A 17016-nucleotide genomic window follows, 5' to 3' on the forward strand; every position below is an offset into this window, starting at 1 on the left:
TTACAACAGCATCAAGTTAACCTAAGGGTAAGTACAAGTGGAAATACATTACCTTGTTTGTTAACAATTCAATCAATACGACCTTGGTGTACAGTGGGGGGCTATAGGGTCATGATTCAGCTTGTGGAAAACAAATGAAAATAAATGTTAGCGAAGAGTGACTCTAAAGAACCTCTGTCCTCACGGTAATTTTTTTAATGTGTCAGATGCTGGTGGGAGGCATTCTTCCTTAGCTCTTTACTCCCATCCCTTACACTTAACAGAGGAAAGGATCTGTAAGGCGCGTACCCCTCTACTGCCCACTGTCGACGAAAACAGCCTCGCCCTGCACCGCCACCGCCACGCATAAGGCGGTGTGTGGGCAGCTCGGACGTGGCACCTGCCCTCAGCTGCCCAATCCCGGGCGCCGCGACGGTCACGTGCACAGCGCCAGGCCTTTTTGCCCCGCCCCCGCGGCCCGGCTCCTGCGTGGGCCCGGCCCCGCCCACAGCCCGCGCAGTCCCGCGAGCCTGGCCTCGGCCGCCCCAGCTTCTAAGGAGCTCGTGAGGGCCAGGCTGCGCCTGCGTGGGGCGGCTGGTGGGCGGGGCGAGGGCCGCGAAGTGGGGCGGCCGGGTGGGCTGCGAGCCGGGTGTGGGCTGAGGGGCGCGGCTTCGCGGTGGGCCCCAGCCCGGCAACGGGAAGGCGAGCTCTCCTCCCTCCACCGTCCAAAGTAAACTTTGCCGCTCCTTCCGCGGCGCTCCCGAGTCCTCGCCGCCGCCGGGCCGCCGCAGTCCGCGAAGAACCGTCCTGCGTCAGGGCCTCATTCCCTGCCCCGGCGCGGGGCCACTGCGCCATGGACGCCACAGCACTGGAGCGGGACGCTGTGCAGTTCGCCCGTCTGGCGGTTCAGCGCGACCACGAAGGCCGCTACTCCGAGGCGGTGTTTTACTACAAGGTAGGGCCGGGCCCGGCGCTTCGGTCGGAGTTGCTCAGTCGGAATGCGGCCCGGGCCTGCGGCCGAGGGGCGGGATCCGGGTGCGGAGGCTAGCGGCCCCGGCTTTGCTTTTCCCTCGTCCGCCTCCCGGCCCTCCTCTTGTTGGGAGCGGCAAGCCCGAGTGCAGAGGCCGACGCTGAGGCTGCGGGGAGGCTGGGTCGCGGCTTGCAGCCGCCGCTCCTCCACCTGTAGTCCTGACTGGCAAATGCCCACCGTTGAGCCGCTTTGGGGGGCAGGTGTTAGATATGGGTAGTTAGTAGCCAATTCTTGCTGTCACTTGACTCTGATTTACAGCTAGCGGGAAATGGCCTGTGATATATATCAAAATAATGCATGCTCGTTAAATAAACTTAAAAAGAATAAAAACCATCTCCTGTCATAGCATTTGACATACAGTCATGCGTCCTTAGCGATGTGATATTTTCTGAGAAATGTGTTCTTAGGCCATTTTGTTGTTGTGCGAACACCGTAGAAAGCGCTTACACAAGCCTGAATGGTACAGCCTGTTCCACACCTAAGCTGTATGGCGTGGCCTGTTGCTCCTAGGTTACAGGCCTGCGCAGCGTGTTGCTGTACTCAGTGGTGTGTGCAGTTACATGCAATGGGAAGTATTTGTGCATCTAAACATAGAAAAGGTACAGTAAACATGCAGCATAAAAGATAAAAAAAAAATACTACACCGGTGTGGGGCACTTACCCACGAAAGGAGCTTGCAGGACTGGAAGTTGCTCTGAGTTGGTGAGTAGTGGTGAGTGAATGTGAAGGCCTGGGACATTCACTGCTCTACTCTTGTAGACTTTATAAGCAGTGTACCCTTAGGCTACGCTAAATTTTTTAAATCTTCTTTCTTCAGTAATAAATTAACCTTAGCTTACCGTAACCCTTTTACTTTATAAACTTCTAAATTTTCTTAACTTTTTAACTCTTTTGTAATAGCTTAAAACGAACTTACTGTGCAGTTACACAAACATTTTCTTTATATCTTTATTTGGTAAGTTTTTTGTTTCATTTTTTTTTAATTCTTTAGTTAAAAACTAAGGCACACGTTAGCCTAGGCCTGCACCTCGTCAGGATCATCAATATTACTGTCTTCCACCTCCAATCTTGTCCCACTGGGAGGTCTTCAGGGGCAATAACAGGAATGAAACTGTCGTCTCCTATGATAACAATGTCTCTTGAAATATCTCCTGAAGGACATGTCAGAGACTGTTTTATAGTTAACTTTTTTTATAAAAGGAGTATACTAACAGTACGTAGTATAGCATAGTAAATACATAAACCAGTAACATAGTTGTTGATTATCAAGTATTATGTACTCTACATTATTGTGTGTGGTAGACTTTTACACCACTGGCACCCCAGTAGGTTTGTTTACATCAGCATCACCACAGACATGCGAGTAAAGTGTTGTGCTATGACATTATGATGGCTATGACATGACCTGGCAATAGGAATTTTTCAACTCCATTATAATCTTAGGGGACCACTATCATATATTCAGTCTGTTGTTGACTGAAATGTTATGTGGTGTGTGACTATATTTTTGTGTTTTTTTATGCGTATGTGTATATGCTTTTTTTTTTTTTAACAAACTGGTTTATACTGTTTTTAGTAATAGCTGCACAGTAGTTCATTATGTGGGTGTACCATATTTTTTTTTTTTAAGAGACAGCGTCTTGCCCTGTCACCCAGCCTGGAGTGCCGTGACCCACTAATAATAGCTCATTGCAGCCTCAAACTGCAAAGCTCAAGTAATCCTCCTGCCTCAGTCTCCCAGTTGGTGGGACTACAGGTAGACACAACCACACTTGGCTAATTTTTCTTTTTTTTTTTTTGTAGAAATGGAGTCTTGCTGTGTTTCCCAGGCTGGTTTTGAACTCCTGGGTCAAGCGATCTTCCTGCCTCACTCTCCCAAAATGCTGGAATTACAGGCGTGAGCCTCTGTGCCTGTCCAGTGTACTATAATTAATTTACAGACTCTTGGGCATTCAGTTGATTTTCTTTTTTCAACATCATAAGTAACGATGTAGTTCATATCTTTATAACTAATTCTTATGACTAGTGCAAATTTTTGCCTGAATTTTCTTTGGGATAAATTACCGGGGACAGAATTGCTAAATCAAAGGGTATGAGCTTCCATGGTCCACTCTCTTCTCTCCAATTCTGAGGATTTGCAATATACCCCTCTAGCTCTAGCTAGATTTGGAGGGAGCCGTGTCCTCATGATAGTGTCACCTTTTCTTTTAGAAAGATTATCAGACTTTGATAATACTGTACAATAGTAGTACTTTTTTTCACAAATGTATGTGCTATCAATAAAGTGTGGTTTGTTTCAGATTAATATTTTGTTGCTTTCATTTTATAATCTTTTTTCCTTTTTTTTGAGACGGAGTTTTGTTCTTGTTGCTCAGGCTGGAGTGCAATAGCACAATCTCGACTCGCTGCAACCTCCACCTCCTGGGTTCAAGTGATTCTCCTGCCTCAGCCTCCTGAGTAGCTGGGATTACAGGCATGCACCACCACCCCCAGCTAATTTTGTATTTTTAGTAGAGATCGGGTTTCTCCATGTTGGTCAGGCTGGTCTCAAACTCCCGACCTCAGGTGATCCACCTGCCTCGACTTCCCAAAGTGCTGGGATTATAGGCATGAGCCACCGCCCCCGGCCTATTTTTTTCTTTTTTTATTGATAGGTAATGTACATAGTTTCAGGGTACATGTGATAATTTAATACATTAATATAATTTGTAAAGATAAATCAGCATACTTGGGATAGCCATCACCTTAACTACTTCACAGCTGAACTGTGCAGCTATTATTACTGAATATTATTCCCTTAATATTTATGCTAGGAACATTTGAATTAATCTAGCTGTTTTGAAATGTACAATGAAATATTATAAACTCTGGTCATCCTCTGATCTATCTAACAGTAGGTCTCATTCTATTATAATCTGCTTTATATTTAGAGAGTTTTGGTGCATTTCAGAATCCTTTTAGACTTTTTTGACAATTTCACAAGGCATTGTTTAAGAGAAAAATTGTGTGTGTTTTGTGAAATAGCTTTGACAAATAACAGGTTAAAATAGTGCTATATAAAAATAGATTTTATTAAAGCAAAAGAAACTGCTATGCACTGCCCCTTGTTTTCCTATAGACTTACATACATGTCAGGAAGAATTTTTCATCTTTGAGAAAGCCAAAAAAAGTGGTTGTACATCTAGAAATTATTTATATAAGCTTCATCAGTTTAGTATTTAGTGTTTTCTGCCCAGTCCTTTCTATAAGCTATTTCTTTCTTGTCAGTTTTGAATATAAATGAAATGAGTAAAATAAAATTGATACCAGCAATTTTTTAAATTGGCTTTATTTTATTTTTTAGAGACAGGGTCTCATTCTGTCACCCAGGCTGGCGGGCAGTGGTGAGATCATAACTCACTGCAGCCTCAAACTCCTGGGCTAAAGCAATCTTCCAGCCTCAGCCTCCTGAGTAGCTGGGACTACAGGTGTGCACCACAATACCTGGCTAATTTTTTTTTTCCGGAGATGGGGATTTCACTATGTTGCCCAGTTAGTCTTGAACTCCTGGCCTCAAGCAGTCCTCCTGCCTCAGACTCCTAAGTAAAAAAAATAGCTTTTTTTAAAAAGTACAATAATTATTTGGAAATTAATAATCACATACAAGATAACTGAAGGGGAAATATATTTGTATTATATACTTATATAATTTACATGTATCAAAAACATTCCGTTTATTGGATTTAAGTGTAGTTATAATGTATTTATTTAGATAATGATGGTATGTAAGATATATTTAATGTTTACATGTAAAGTTATACTTTCCTCCTCTGAAATATCTGAGTTATAGAATCTAAGGAAGTCATATCTTTTCTATCCCACTGCCTTTAGGCTGAATTTTCATTGTAGTCAAAACTGTACTTTTTCCTTCCTTCCTTGCTTCCTTCCTTTTTTTTTTTTTTTTTTGGACAGTATCTTACTCTGTCACCCAGGCTGGAGTGCAGTGGCCCGATCACAGCTCACTGCAGCCTCCACCTCCCAGGGCTCAGGTGATCCTCCTGCCTCAGCCTCCTGAGTAGCTGGGACTACTTTGTAGAGACAGGGTTTCACCATGTTGCCCAGGCTGAAAACTGCACTTTTCTTAATTTTGTTAGGTTCAGTGAAACAACTCCTGCTCAAACAACTGGATTCAAAAAGGGATGTTCAGTAGATGGCATCTTTGGAAACAGGCATGATGACCCATGAAGTGTACACGCTTGGGTTACTGCAGAGAAGGTGCTGTTACTTGTAGAAATTTGTCTTTGCTTTTCTAGGTTGTAGCATTGGTAACCTTCCTGGAATGGTGATGAGGAGAATGGAAACACCACCTTCTAGCCATAGCATAACTGGTCGTGGAAGTTATGGAATAACTGGAAGAAGAATCCAGATTTTCTTAAAATTAAAATAAGTGTAATTTATACAACTAAAATCTGCTTTAAAATGTGTCATCCTTTGTCAGTATTTTCTGTGGAGAAAACTGTTTTCCTTTTACTGTGAGATATTTAACCTGTGTAATCTCCTGTAATCTTTTCTTGGTAATTTTATTTTAGCAGTTATTACTCGTTTTAGTGCTTTGAAGGCTCAATTCATTTATTTTTGAGTGTGAATTACTTGCAATCAGTTCACATTTTCAAGGTATATAATTTTAAATCTGATCTATTGCATAAGGAAAAAGGAAAACAAAACATGTAAACTGCAGCTATTCTAAAGAAGTGTTTATAATCAGTTCCTCATGCGTGAATTCATAAATTTTCAATGATATGTTAAAATTGAGAGAGAGCCTGGATAGCTCCTTCGGTAGAGCATCATCAGACTTTTAATGTGAGGGTCCAGGGTTCAAGTTCCTGTTTGGGCGTGTCCTGTGGCTTTTAGCACCTAATTCTGACTCTATCTTTGAAAAAGCAAAAAAAAAAAAAAAAGTATCGTTTGGGCCAGGTGTGGTGGCTCATGCCTGTAATCCCAGCACTTTGGGAGGCCGAGGTGGGCAGATCACTTGAGGCCAGGAGTTCAAGACCAGCCTGGCCAACATGGCAGAACCCAATCTCTACTAAAAATGCAAAAATTAACCAGGTATGGTGTTGTACACCTATAGTCCCAGCTACTCGGGAGGCTGAGGCACAAGAATCACTTGAACCTGGGGAGGTTGAGCTGAGCTGAGATCGCACCACTGCACTCCAGCCTGGGTGACAGAGCAAAACTCTGTCTCAAAAAAGAAAAGTAAAAGAAAATTGAGAACATTGAATACTGAAGAAAACATTGGAAGATTGTATAACTACTTTATGAAAAAAATTACTATTAATAATAATTTAAAGACATTCTTGTTTTGTCATTCATGGAAACCAATATTGAATGAGAATGCGATAAAGAAAATTCAAGTTGTAATACATCTATTGGATTCCTTTGAATTCTTTCATTTTTAGGAAGCTGCACAAGCCTTAATTTATGCTGAGATGGCAGGATCAAGCCTAGAAAATATTCAAGAAAAAATAACTGAGTATCTGGAAAGAGTTCAAGCTCTACATTCAGCAGGTTAGTAAAGGACTACTAAACTTGTCACTCTATTTTTTCTTTTCTCCCATCACGTCTTTCCCCCTATGTTTGTTTCTCTTCTTCATTTTTATCTTTGAATCTTGATGCTCACTCTGTTGCTGCTCATTCCACTTTTGGTAATCACCTCTTTAAACGTCATTTAGAAATAAGTCATAGATCTTTGAAGAGGAACTTTATAGATAATATAGTCCAGTTTCCTAATTTCTCAGAGTGCAGAGATGGTGAATTACCTATGTTCAAACAATTTATCATTGGCAAAGTTAGGATTAGGATTCAGTTAAAGTCTGCTTTTAAAATATCTGTCACGTCTCTTCCTTATAAAATTAAGTGACTGTTCCTCTTCAGTGTTTACAGACTTCAGCAGTAGGTTCACAGTGTCTTCTCTTTCGGTGTCTTCTACTTTCAGACCTTTGCTAAACTCTTTTAAACCATATCTTGGGAAAGTGACATGTAAACAGAGACTTGGAACTACTTGTATTTATTTTTGTAAACAGCACAACAGGTACAATAATGAAATATATAGTCTTAATGGTCACAGTTTTGTTAGAGGTAACTGATGTTGACATTGTATTTACAGATACATTGATTTCTGTAGGGATTCTTTTTAACCCTCTTTTTCTGTTGCTGCATGATAAAGCCCCAAGCAGAAGAATATTTATTCTCATGGACTTTGTGTAACTTTCTACCACTCATTTTGAGTAGATACGAGCAATTACAAGAACATCATTGGGATAAAGTAGATTTAATCATTGGATTCCTTGTTATGACAGTTCCCTTAAAAACGAGGCGGTTTACTTTTAATACAGTGCCCAGAAATTTCATGTATTGAAAAGTGTACTGCCTGTGTTATTGGAACCTCACTTGATACAAAGTATTGATTCATGTATTCAAAATATCATATAAAATTCAAAGGAACTTTCTTTTCCCAGCCAAGTAAATGAAGTTCTTAAATTTAACTGCCCAATATTAGGAACTTTGTTTCATAACCAGTGTTTTCAAATAAAATTATCTTTGAAGTAGGGAAGGTAGTCTTTCATGTTTACTTCCATGATCTCCCTGTTTTTTCATAGATAGTTTTCTTCATTTCAATAACTATGTGTTGAATACATGTTTGGACTCTATGGTAAGTGCAGGGTAATAGATAAGTGACAGTACATGTCCTCAGGAGGACTTCATCAGGTGTGGAGAGAGAACAGTGTCAACATTGCACTATCATGGAAACCCCTTTCTGAAGCATGGTAGACTAAATGTTAAAGCAGAATGCTCTAGAAAGGAGAGATTATATGGTGATATTATTCCAGGAGTAGAATCTCTGGCAGCCTAAGGTATATTTCCATCTTTCTTTTCCATATGTACACACTGTCAAGCACATTTATGCCATAGGGTCTTGATTCCAGTAAGATTGCTCTTTAAACCCTTGAAATCCTTGTGACAATTGGAAAAACTAAATATGAATCATTTTTTTCTAAGGAATTTTAAAAATTATTCTTACTTTATATCAAATACAGCTAAGCCTAAAAACTTACATGTGATTTTTGGGAAATAAATTCTAAACATTGATATGTATGTGATATTCAAGCATCAAATGAGACACCCCAATCTCTTGAAGAATAAAGACTTGCCAGTGAAATAAAGTTCAAAAAGGATTTTTTTTTTTTTTTTTTGAGATGGAGTCTCGCTCTGTCTTCCAGGCTGGAGTGCAGTGGTGCGATCTCAGCTCACTGCCAAGTTCCGCCTCCGGGGTTCACGCCATTCTCCTGCCGCAGCCTCCCCAGTAGCTGGGACAACAGGCGCCTGCCACCACACCCAGCTGATTTTTTGTATTTTTAGTAGAGACAGGATTTCACCGTGTTAGCCAGGATGGTCTCGATCTCCTGACCTCGTGATCCACCCGCCTCGGCCTCCCAAAGTGCTGGGATTACAGGCGTGAGCCACCATGCCTGGCCTTAAAAAGGATTTTTAAAGCATAACATAGCTTGTTTTACCAACTTCTTTCTGCTTTTGTTGAAGAAATGGAGTATAATCTCTAGACAATTTAAAGGATTTTCTTATTCATTATTTTAATCAGAAAAGTCCTTTTTCAAATAAAAATCCTGTTAGGAACCCTAAGTTTTAAAACAAGATAGTCTGCTGACAGTTAAGAGAATCCTGAGAGAGAGTTGATTTTGGGGTGGGGAAAGGTAACATAATTTAAAATTAACCAGTGTAGGCCGGCACAGTGGCTCATGCCTGTAATCCTAGCACTTTGGGAAGCTGAGGCAGGAGAATCCCTTGAATCTAGGAGTTCAAGATCAGCCTAGGCAACATAGACCTCACCCCTACAAAAATTGAAAAAATTTGCTGGGCATGGTGGTGTGTGCCTGTAGTCCCAGCTCCTCAGAGGTTGAGGCAGGAAGATTGCTTGAGCCCAGGAGGTTGAGGCTGCCCTGACCCGTGATTACACCACTGCCCTCAGCCTGGATGACAGAGTAAGACCCTGTCTCGAAAAATAAAAAGTAAAATTAACCGTCGTAGTACAGAGTTCAAGACTTGGAATTAAAAGATCCCTGTTGAGTCTCTACCCTTTCACTTGTAGCTGTGAAATCTTAGACTAGATCAATGGGTCTCAGTAGAAAGCAATTTGCCCCCCAGGGGACATTTGGCAATTTCTGGAGAAGTTTTTGGTTTTCACGCTGCTGGGTGGCAAGGAATATGCTTCTGGGATTTAGCTGGGTAGAGGCCAAGGCTGTTGCTAAAAAGTCTCCCACAACAAAGAATTATCCAGCCCAAAATGTCAGTAATGCCAGGCTGAGAAACACTGGGCTAGATATTTCAACATTTTTGAGCTTTGATATCTTTTTCATCAATGGAATTAGTATATACTTCAGAGAGGCATTTAAGAAGGCTAAAGTTTTGAAAACATCAGCACAAACTGGGCACAGTGGTGAGTGCCTGTAGTTCCAGCCACTTGGGAGGCTAAGGCAGAAGGGTCACTTGAGCCCAGTAGTTTAAGAGTTTAAGGCCAGCCTGGGCAACCTAGTGAGACCGTGTATTTAAATAAAAAACAAAACAAAACAAAACACGTAACTTTAAAGAACTAACAAAATCTCAGACTTTTCTTAAATAGCAAGTTTAGCGAGATACAATTTCCATATCATAAAATTCACCCTCTTAAAGTATATAATTCAGGTGTTTTTAGCCTATTCCCAGAGTTGTGCAGTCATCCCCACTATCTAATTTTAGAATGTTTTCATCACCCCAAGAGAAACCTCTTACCCATTAGCAGTCAATCCCCATTCCTCCCTCCCCCTAGCCACCATTAATCTTGTTGTTTCTATGGATTTGCCTATTGTGGATATTTCATACAAATGGAATCATCCAAAACATGGCCCTTTTGCCATGTGGCTTCTTTCACTGAGTTTAATGTTTGCAAGATTTTTCCATGTTGTAGGTTGTATCAATACTTCATTGCTTTTTATGGCTGAGTAATATTTCATTGTTTTGATGTGCTGCATTTTGTTTATCCATTCATTAGTTTTTGGAGACATTTGGGTTGTTTACACCTTTTGGCTGTTATAAGTAATGCAGTTAAGAACATTCATGTACACGCAGTGGCTCATGCCTGTAATCCCAGCACTTTGGGAGGCCAAGGCAGACAGATCACTTGAGGCCAGCAGTTTGAGACTAGCCTGGCCAACAGGGTGAAACCCTGTCTCTACTAAAAATACAAAAATTGGCCAGGCATGATGGTGCACACATGTAGTCCCAGCTACTTGGGAGGCTGAGGCACAAGAATTGCTTGAAAACCCAGGAAGTGGAGGTTGCAGTGAGCTGAGATCGCACCACTGCACTCCAACTTGGGTGACAGAGTGAGATTCTGTCTCAAAAAAAAAAAAAAATTCATGTACAGATTTTTGCATAGACATGTTTTCTCAATTCTCTTGGAATTCCACCCAGAAGTGGAACTGCTGTGTCATAGGATGTAGCTCCATGTTGAACTTTTTGAGGAACTGCCAAATTGTTTTCCAGAGTGGCTACATCATTTCACAGTTCCACCAGCAATGTATCTGGGTTCCAAGTCCTTCACATCCTAACACTTGTTATTGTCTTTTTGATTTTAGCCATCCTAGTGGGCATAAGGTGTCATCTCATTGTGGTTGTGTTTTGCATTTTTTGATGGCTAATGTTCAGCAATTTCTTATGTGCCATTTGACCTTTTGAATGCCATCTTTGGAGAAATGTCTGTTCAGATCCTTTGCCCATTTTTTAACTGGGTTGTCTTTATTGTTGAATTGTAAGAGATCTTTATATATTCTGGATACATGTTTCTTATAGATACTTTTTTTTATTAAAATCAAATGAAAATATTATTTCAAAGAGCAATGAAAATAACATATTCTAGGCTCAGGGTAAATAGAAAAAGCAGGAACTTTATCATCAGAGCCTAGTATATTACACAATTTTGTCTGTGCAGAAAAAAAAGTTTTAATTGCCTTAAAATAGATTTTTTAATATTTAGCAATTTCCAAGTTTTTGTTTTGTCTTTTGAGGTAGAGGAGCATATGAGGAGAACGCCTGTGTTTTAATTTTTAAGTGAAGAAAGTGCCAGTGGGGGAGAGAAATTCAGGGAAATAATTTTTTAAATAAGTAGTGTATTTTTTACTGTTCTTTATCTCTGATGTCTATCGTGTGGTAAATAATTGCAGATTTTTTTTTTCTTAGACCTTAAGATTAAAAAGAGAAGGGAGGAAGGCTGGGCACAGTGGCTCACACCTGTAATCCCATCACTTTGGGAGGCTGAAACTGGCAGATTGCTTGAGCCTGGGAGTTCAAGACCAGCCTGGGCAACATGGCAAAACCCCATCTCTACAAAAAAAAAAAAAGAGAAAAATTAGCCAGGCATGGTGGTACACTCCTGTAGTCCCAGCTACCCAGGAGGCTGAGGTGGGAGAATCTCTTGAGCCCGAGGAGGTAGAGGCTACAGTGAGCTGTGATTGTGCCACTGCACTCTAGCCTGAGCAACAGAGCAAGAGCCTGTCTAAAAAAAAAAAAGAAGGGAGGAAATTTGTCCTTTTTTAAGGATTTTTTTTAACTTTGCTAAGTTTTTTAAATGAAGAATACAGAGTTTTGGTAAAAAATGTCTTAAATAGTGAAAATAGTGTGTTTTCTGGCTGTATTTAGATAATACTCCTTCTGCGTATTTTTTTTTCTATTCTAGTTCAGTCAAAGAGTGCTGATCCTTTGAAGTCAAAACATCAGTTGGACTTAGAGCGTGCTCATTTCCTTGTTACACAAGCTTTTGATGAAGATGAAAAAGAGAATGTTGAAGATGCTATAGAATTGTACACAGAAGCTGTGGATCTCTGTCTGAAAACAGTGTGTATAGCTACAAATTACGTTTGATGAGTTATGCCAAACCATTTCTTCTCTTGCTAGTGAATTTTACATAACACCTTGAATAAAAGAATTTTAACAGAATAAAAAAATTATTTTAAATGTAACAACTACTCCTCAATATAAGATGATGAGTAGAAAGCTAATAATGGGTTTTTGCATCTTATTAAACTTTTGAAAGTATTGAGTCTTAAATTACAAGAACTATTTTTAACGTTTCTATTCTTATGACTAAAATAAACTTACAGAATTCATTATCACAAATCTATTAATTTAGAATAAACTTCCCCTTTTTTCAGTTTCGTGCACTAAAAAATAAGCTAGTGGTTTGGATGAGCCTTACTTATTTGCAGTGTAAAATCTGTATGCTGAGTGGCTTTTACTGCTCCCTGCTGAGCCTTGGTTGGGACTCTTAGCTTCAAGGGACATCTAGTGCATAAGAGAGCAGTGTATTTGACAGGAGGATGAGGTAAAGTAGTTGAGACTGGTATCCCCATGTCTTTCTGACTGGCTTTTTGGCAGAGACTTTTGCTCAGAGAGACCATCTGGCCTGATTTCTGTAGGTGCCTTGAGACTAAATGAGTGCTAGTGTTCTGAGGTTCCTGCCACTCAGCGTTCCACAGCACTATGGTCAAACAGTTCTGGTCCAGTTATCAGTTGTCCACATAAGTGGTTTTAAAGTGCACCTCAGTGACAAATTTTCAACACTATTCTAAATGATACCTTTAAGGATGAAAATTAATGTCATCTTTGTTTATTCTCAATTTCAACAAGTGTAATATGCATTGTAAATTTTTTGCTTAGAAATATGGATCAAGCAAATTGAAAAATAATTATGCTTTAAAATGTCTGTCTCTTTCTTTCTCTTAAGTCTTATGAAACTGCTGATAAAGTCCTGCAAAATAAACTGAAACAGTTGGCTCGACAGGCACTAGACAGGTGAGTTTGATCTCTCAAGTTCTAATCCATGGATGGCACTTAGTGTTATTTAAACAAATTTATCTAAATGTGTTGTAAAGGCTGCAGTAACAAACCTCCATCTTTTAACTGTCATCTGAAACAAATCTACTTTCTACTTCTTAGTGAATTTACCTCCTCTCTCTAGTTCCCTGCTTTAAACTCAAGAAATAGCAAATCAATAAATGTTTTTAATTTTAGTTTAGAACAGAAAGGACTGTGATATTTGCAATGGAGGACCTCCTTTCTGTTATGTAATATCAGACTTTCAAAGAGAACTTCCACAGAGCCTTCCAGATCTGCTAAAAATAGAAAACATGAGCATGAACTTGCTTTCAGCCATGTACATACCTCAGATTATACAGTGTGTAGCTCTTTCACCTCTTAGCTGAAATGTCAACTTTTCAATGAAGCCTGCCCTAACCATAGTTTAAAATTGAATCTCCCCCAGCAGTTGCAACCTGATTATTCTGGTATTTTTCCCACAGCTCTTATTTTCTGAGGTCTGTGAGATTTACTAGCTTATTATATTTGTTGTTAATGTCTGTGTCCCCTCCAACCTTCATCCCCCAAATGTAAGCTCTGAGGGCAGAGATGTTTGTCTATTTTATTTAGTGCTGTAACCAAGTACCCAGCAGAGTGCCTGACATGTAATATGTGCTCAGTAGATATTTGCTAAAAGAATGAATGAGTTTGCATAAGCGAATTATATATCTTGAAAGAGTGTTGTAGACACACAAAAAATGAAAGGGTGGAAATTGCTTTTATACCTATATCATGAATTATCTCCTTTTGAGGCTCTGACCTGATAGATAACTGTACCACCCCAAGCCCTTCTTTTTTTAACTGAAGTAAAATAGTCATCCCTCCTTTTCATTGTCATCTACTAACTTTAGTTTGTTTCCTCAGATTCACGAAGATACGAGCACTTGACATACAGTTGTCTTCTCTATCTTGACTTCTTTCACCTGTCAGAATTATAAGTGACTTTATTACCTCTGTGGCTAACCCATCCAATATTCTCAAGTGCACCCTAAGCAAAGGGTGGGTGAGATAGCCATGGGCTCCTATGAGGATCTTTTGAAACTTATGGATCCATTCTCTAGGAAAATGTACATGAAATTTTTTTGCATATAATTTCAGAGTTTTCACAAGAATCCTGAAGCTCATATATGCACCTCAGGTTAAGAACTTCTATTTTTTAGCTCGTTAGTTCTTTGACAGAACAAAGTTAAAATTCTGTTGCATATCATGTGAGGCTGTCTGTGATCCAGCCCCTGCTTTCCTCTCTAGTCTCATCTCCTGCTGCCTCTTGTTTGCACTTCTCACAGGGGCAACATTCATTCTTTTGCAATTACCTGGCCAGGCACGGTGGCTCACGCCTGTAATCCCAACACTTTGGGAGACTGAGGTGGGCGAATCACCTGAGGTCAGGAGTTCGAGACCAGCCTGGCCAACATGGCGAAACCCTGTCTCTACTAAAAATACAAAAATTAGCCAGGCGTGGTGGTAGGCACCTATAATCCCAGCTACTCAGAAGGCTGAGGCAGGAGAATCGCTTGACTCGGAAGGCAGAGGTTGCAGTGAGCCGAGATTGCGCCACTACGCTCTAGCTTGGGCAACAGAGTGAAACTCCGTCTCAAAAAAAAATAAAAAATTTAAAAAAGAAATTACCTTAATTCATTGTGCTGTTTCATACTTCTGCACGTTTGTACATGTTCTTGACTGTCTACTTAGAATGCTTCCTCACTGCCCAGATGAACAACTCTGCAGCTCAAGCATCAGTTCAGAGCACCCTTCTCCAACTCATCCCCACTTGGCAATTCATTAAGTGAATAACTTCTGTTGTACATTCATTTGCATGTAATACTTTCATCCTAGTATCTGTTATTTTTGATGCAGTTGTCTGTCTTTCCCTACAAAACTATGAGTACCTTAAGGGTAGGGATTGTTTTATACGTTCTTTTATACCACTTACCTTACCTTGTATGGTGTCTGATTATGTAAGTGCTCAATTAATGTTGTCAATAGAATATTGTTTGTAAAAGATGCTTATCTTTGGAAGTAGCTGAAGTAGTGAAATGTTGATTAGTATGTAAGAATTTTATATACTAATTTTACATTAGGGATGCTTGACTGGTTCTTCAAGTAAATTTTGTTTCCTGAAAAGCTTAAATGTGAGTAGAAAAACTAGAACAGTTGTTTGTTCCTCTCTGTTATAGAGCAGAAGCGCTGAGTGAGCCTTTGACCAAGCCAGTTGGCAAAATCAGTTCAACAAATGTTAAGCCAAAGCCACCTCCAGTGAGAGCACATTTTCCACTGGGCACTAATCCCTTCCTTGAAAGACCTCAGTCATTTATAAGTCCTCAGTCATGTGATGCACAAGGACAGAGATACACAGCAGAAGAAATAGAAGTACTCAGGTAAATAAGTTTACAATTAATTGTAATGAAGAATTTTGTTAACATGAATGCAGAATTTTATTTTCATTAGGTTTGCTGAATTGTATTCAGATTTCTCCTATAGTGTATTGTGCTGTTATTATGTAATTATATCATCATGTAGTCACAACTTGAAATAGTTAAAATTTTAGTTCTGATATATTTTATTTTATTTTATTATTTTCATTTGTATTTTTTGAGAAAGAGTCTCACTCTGTTGTTCAGGCTGGAGTGCAGTGGTGCGATCTTGGCTCACTGCAACCTCTGCCTCCTGGGCTCAAGCGATTTTCCTGCCTCAGCCTCCCAAGTAGCTGGGACTACAGGTGTGCGCCACCACATCTGACTAATTTTTTTTTTTTTTTTTTTTTGTTAGTAGAGACAGGGTTTCATAATGTTGGCCAGGCTGGTCTCGAGCTCCTGACCTCAGGTGATTCGCCCACCTCGGCCTCCCAAAGTATTGGGATTACAGGCATGAGCCACTGTGCCCCGCTTTAGTTCCAGTATATTTTAATATTAGCGTTTTTGCTAGACATAATACACTTTGCTGAAAATCCTAGCATTCTGTGAAACTGAGCCACTAAAGGTTAAGGAGCAAAATGAGCAGACCACTCTTAATCTATGCAACTTTGTAACCAGAGCCCTAATGGGGGAAAAAATGTTACTTTGAAATAGGAGTGTAGGTGGTGTGCTGGCAGCTCACTCCTGTAATCCCAGCATTTTGGGAGGCAGAGGGGGGCAGATCACTTGAGCTCAGGAGTTTGAGACCAGCCTGGGCAACATGCCAAAACCCCATCTCTACTAAAAATACAAAAAATAGCTGGGTATGACGATGTGCGCTATAATCCCAGCTACTTGGGAGGATCACTTGAGCCCAGGAGGTGGAGGTTGCAAAGCCGAGATCACGCCACTGCTCTCCAGCCTGGGCAACAGAGGGAGATCCCGTCTCAAAAAAAAAAATATGTGTGTGTGTGTGTGTATATATATATGTATATACATACGTATACGTATATAGTATACGTATACGTATATAGCATACGTATACGTATATATATATGTAAAGTTTTTCTTTGAAAGGTTGTACATGCATCAAAAAAAAAAAAAAAGAATATATGACGGAAACCTCATTGCAAAGCCTAAGCTATATACCATATGGCTCTTTACAGAAAACATTTGCCGACCCCCTGTCTAGCGGGGGTCATAGCGTGTCTGAAAGCAGTCTCAGAGGATATTAAAAATGTAAAACACGGCTACTCTGGGCACACTGTCTATGGAGTAGCCCTGTTCCACAAGGAGCTGTACCAAAAAAAAATGAAATGTGAAACACAATAATGTGGAAATTCTTGATTGCCCTCTGAACCAGTGTAGCTAGGATAAGTCCCTGAGCCAGACAGGGTGGCTTTTTAAAAGTTGAGCACTGCAGAAAGTTCAGTCTGCTTAGAGCTGTGTAAGTCATGTAGGTGTTCATCTTTTTATTTTCTAAAATTGAGCTGAAAGGGCTTCTGCCTAGGTAGCAGCCATCTGAGAGCATTTTTCTTTCCTTTCCTGCTGAAGATTGTAATTGTACTCCTGCTAATCTGGCTCCCTTTGTCTAGGAAAAATTGCATGTGCACCAACACAACACAGTGCAGGACAAAGAAGGGTAGTTTTGAAGCTAAAAGACTAATAACA

At 40.1% G+C, this 17016-nt stretch overlaps 1 protein-coding gene across 5 annotated transcripts in view; it reads left to right on the forward strand.

Annotated features, from left to right (window-relative positions):
• The first annotated feature begins 556 nt into the window (after nucleotides 1-556).
• Nucleotides 557-17016, forward strand: part of CAPN7 (calpain 7) — a 46083-nt gene continuing 29623 nt past the window's right edge. For 4 of the 5 annotated variants that reach the window (XM_063602192.1, XM_063602193.1, XM_034955894.3 and 1 more), the window contains exons 1-5: nucleotides 564-934; nucleotides 6448-6556; nucleotides 11775-11932; nucleotides 12822-12889; nucleotides 15130-15330. In XM_063602192.1, the coding sequence (XP_063458262.1) occupies nucleotides 833-934; nucleotides 6448-6556; nucleotides 11775-11932; nucleotides 12822-12889; nucleotides 15130-15330 (638 nt within the window). In that variant the 5' untranslated portion in view covers nucleotides 564-832. Of the gene's footprint in view, nucleotides 935-6447; nucleotides 6557-11774; nucleotides 11933-12821; nucleotides 12890-15129; nucleotides 15331-17016 lie in introns of all 5 variants that reach the window. The other variant, XM_003826216.5, reaches the window with a different exon arrangement.

This window comes from Pan paniscus, chromosome 2 (assembly GCF_029289425.2).
Source record: "Pan paniscus chromosome 2, NHGRI_mPanPan1-v2.0_pri, whole genome shotgun sequence".
Taxonomy (NCBI): domain Eukaryota; kingdom Metazoa; phylum Chordata; class Mammalia; order Primates; family Hominidae; genus Pan; species Pan paniscus.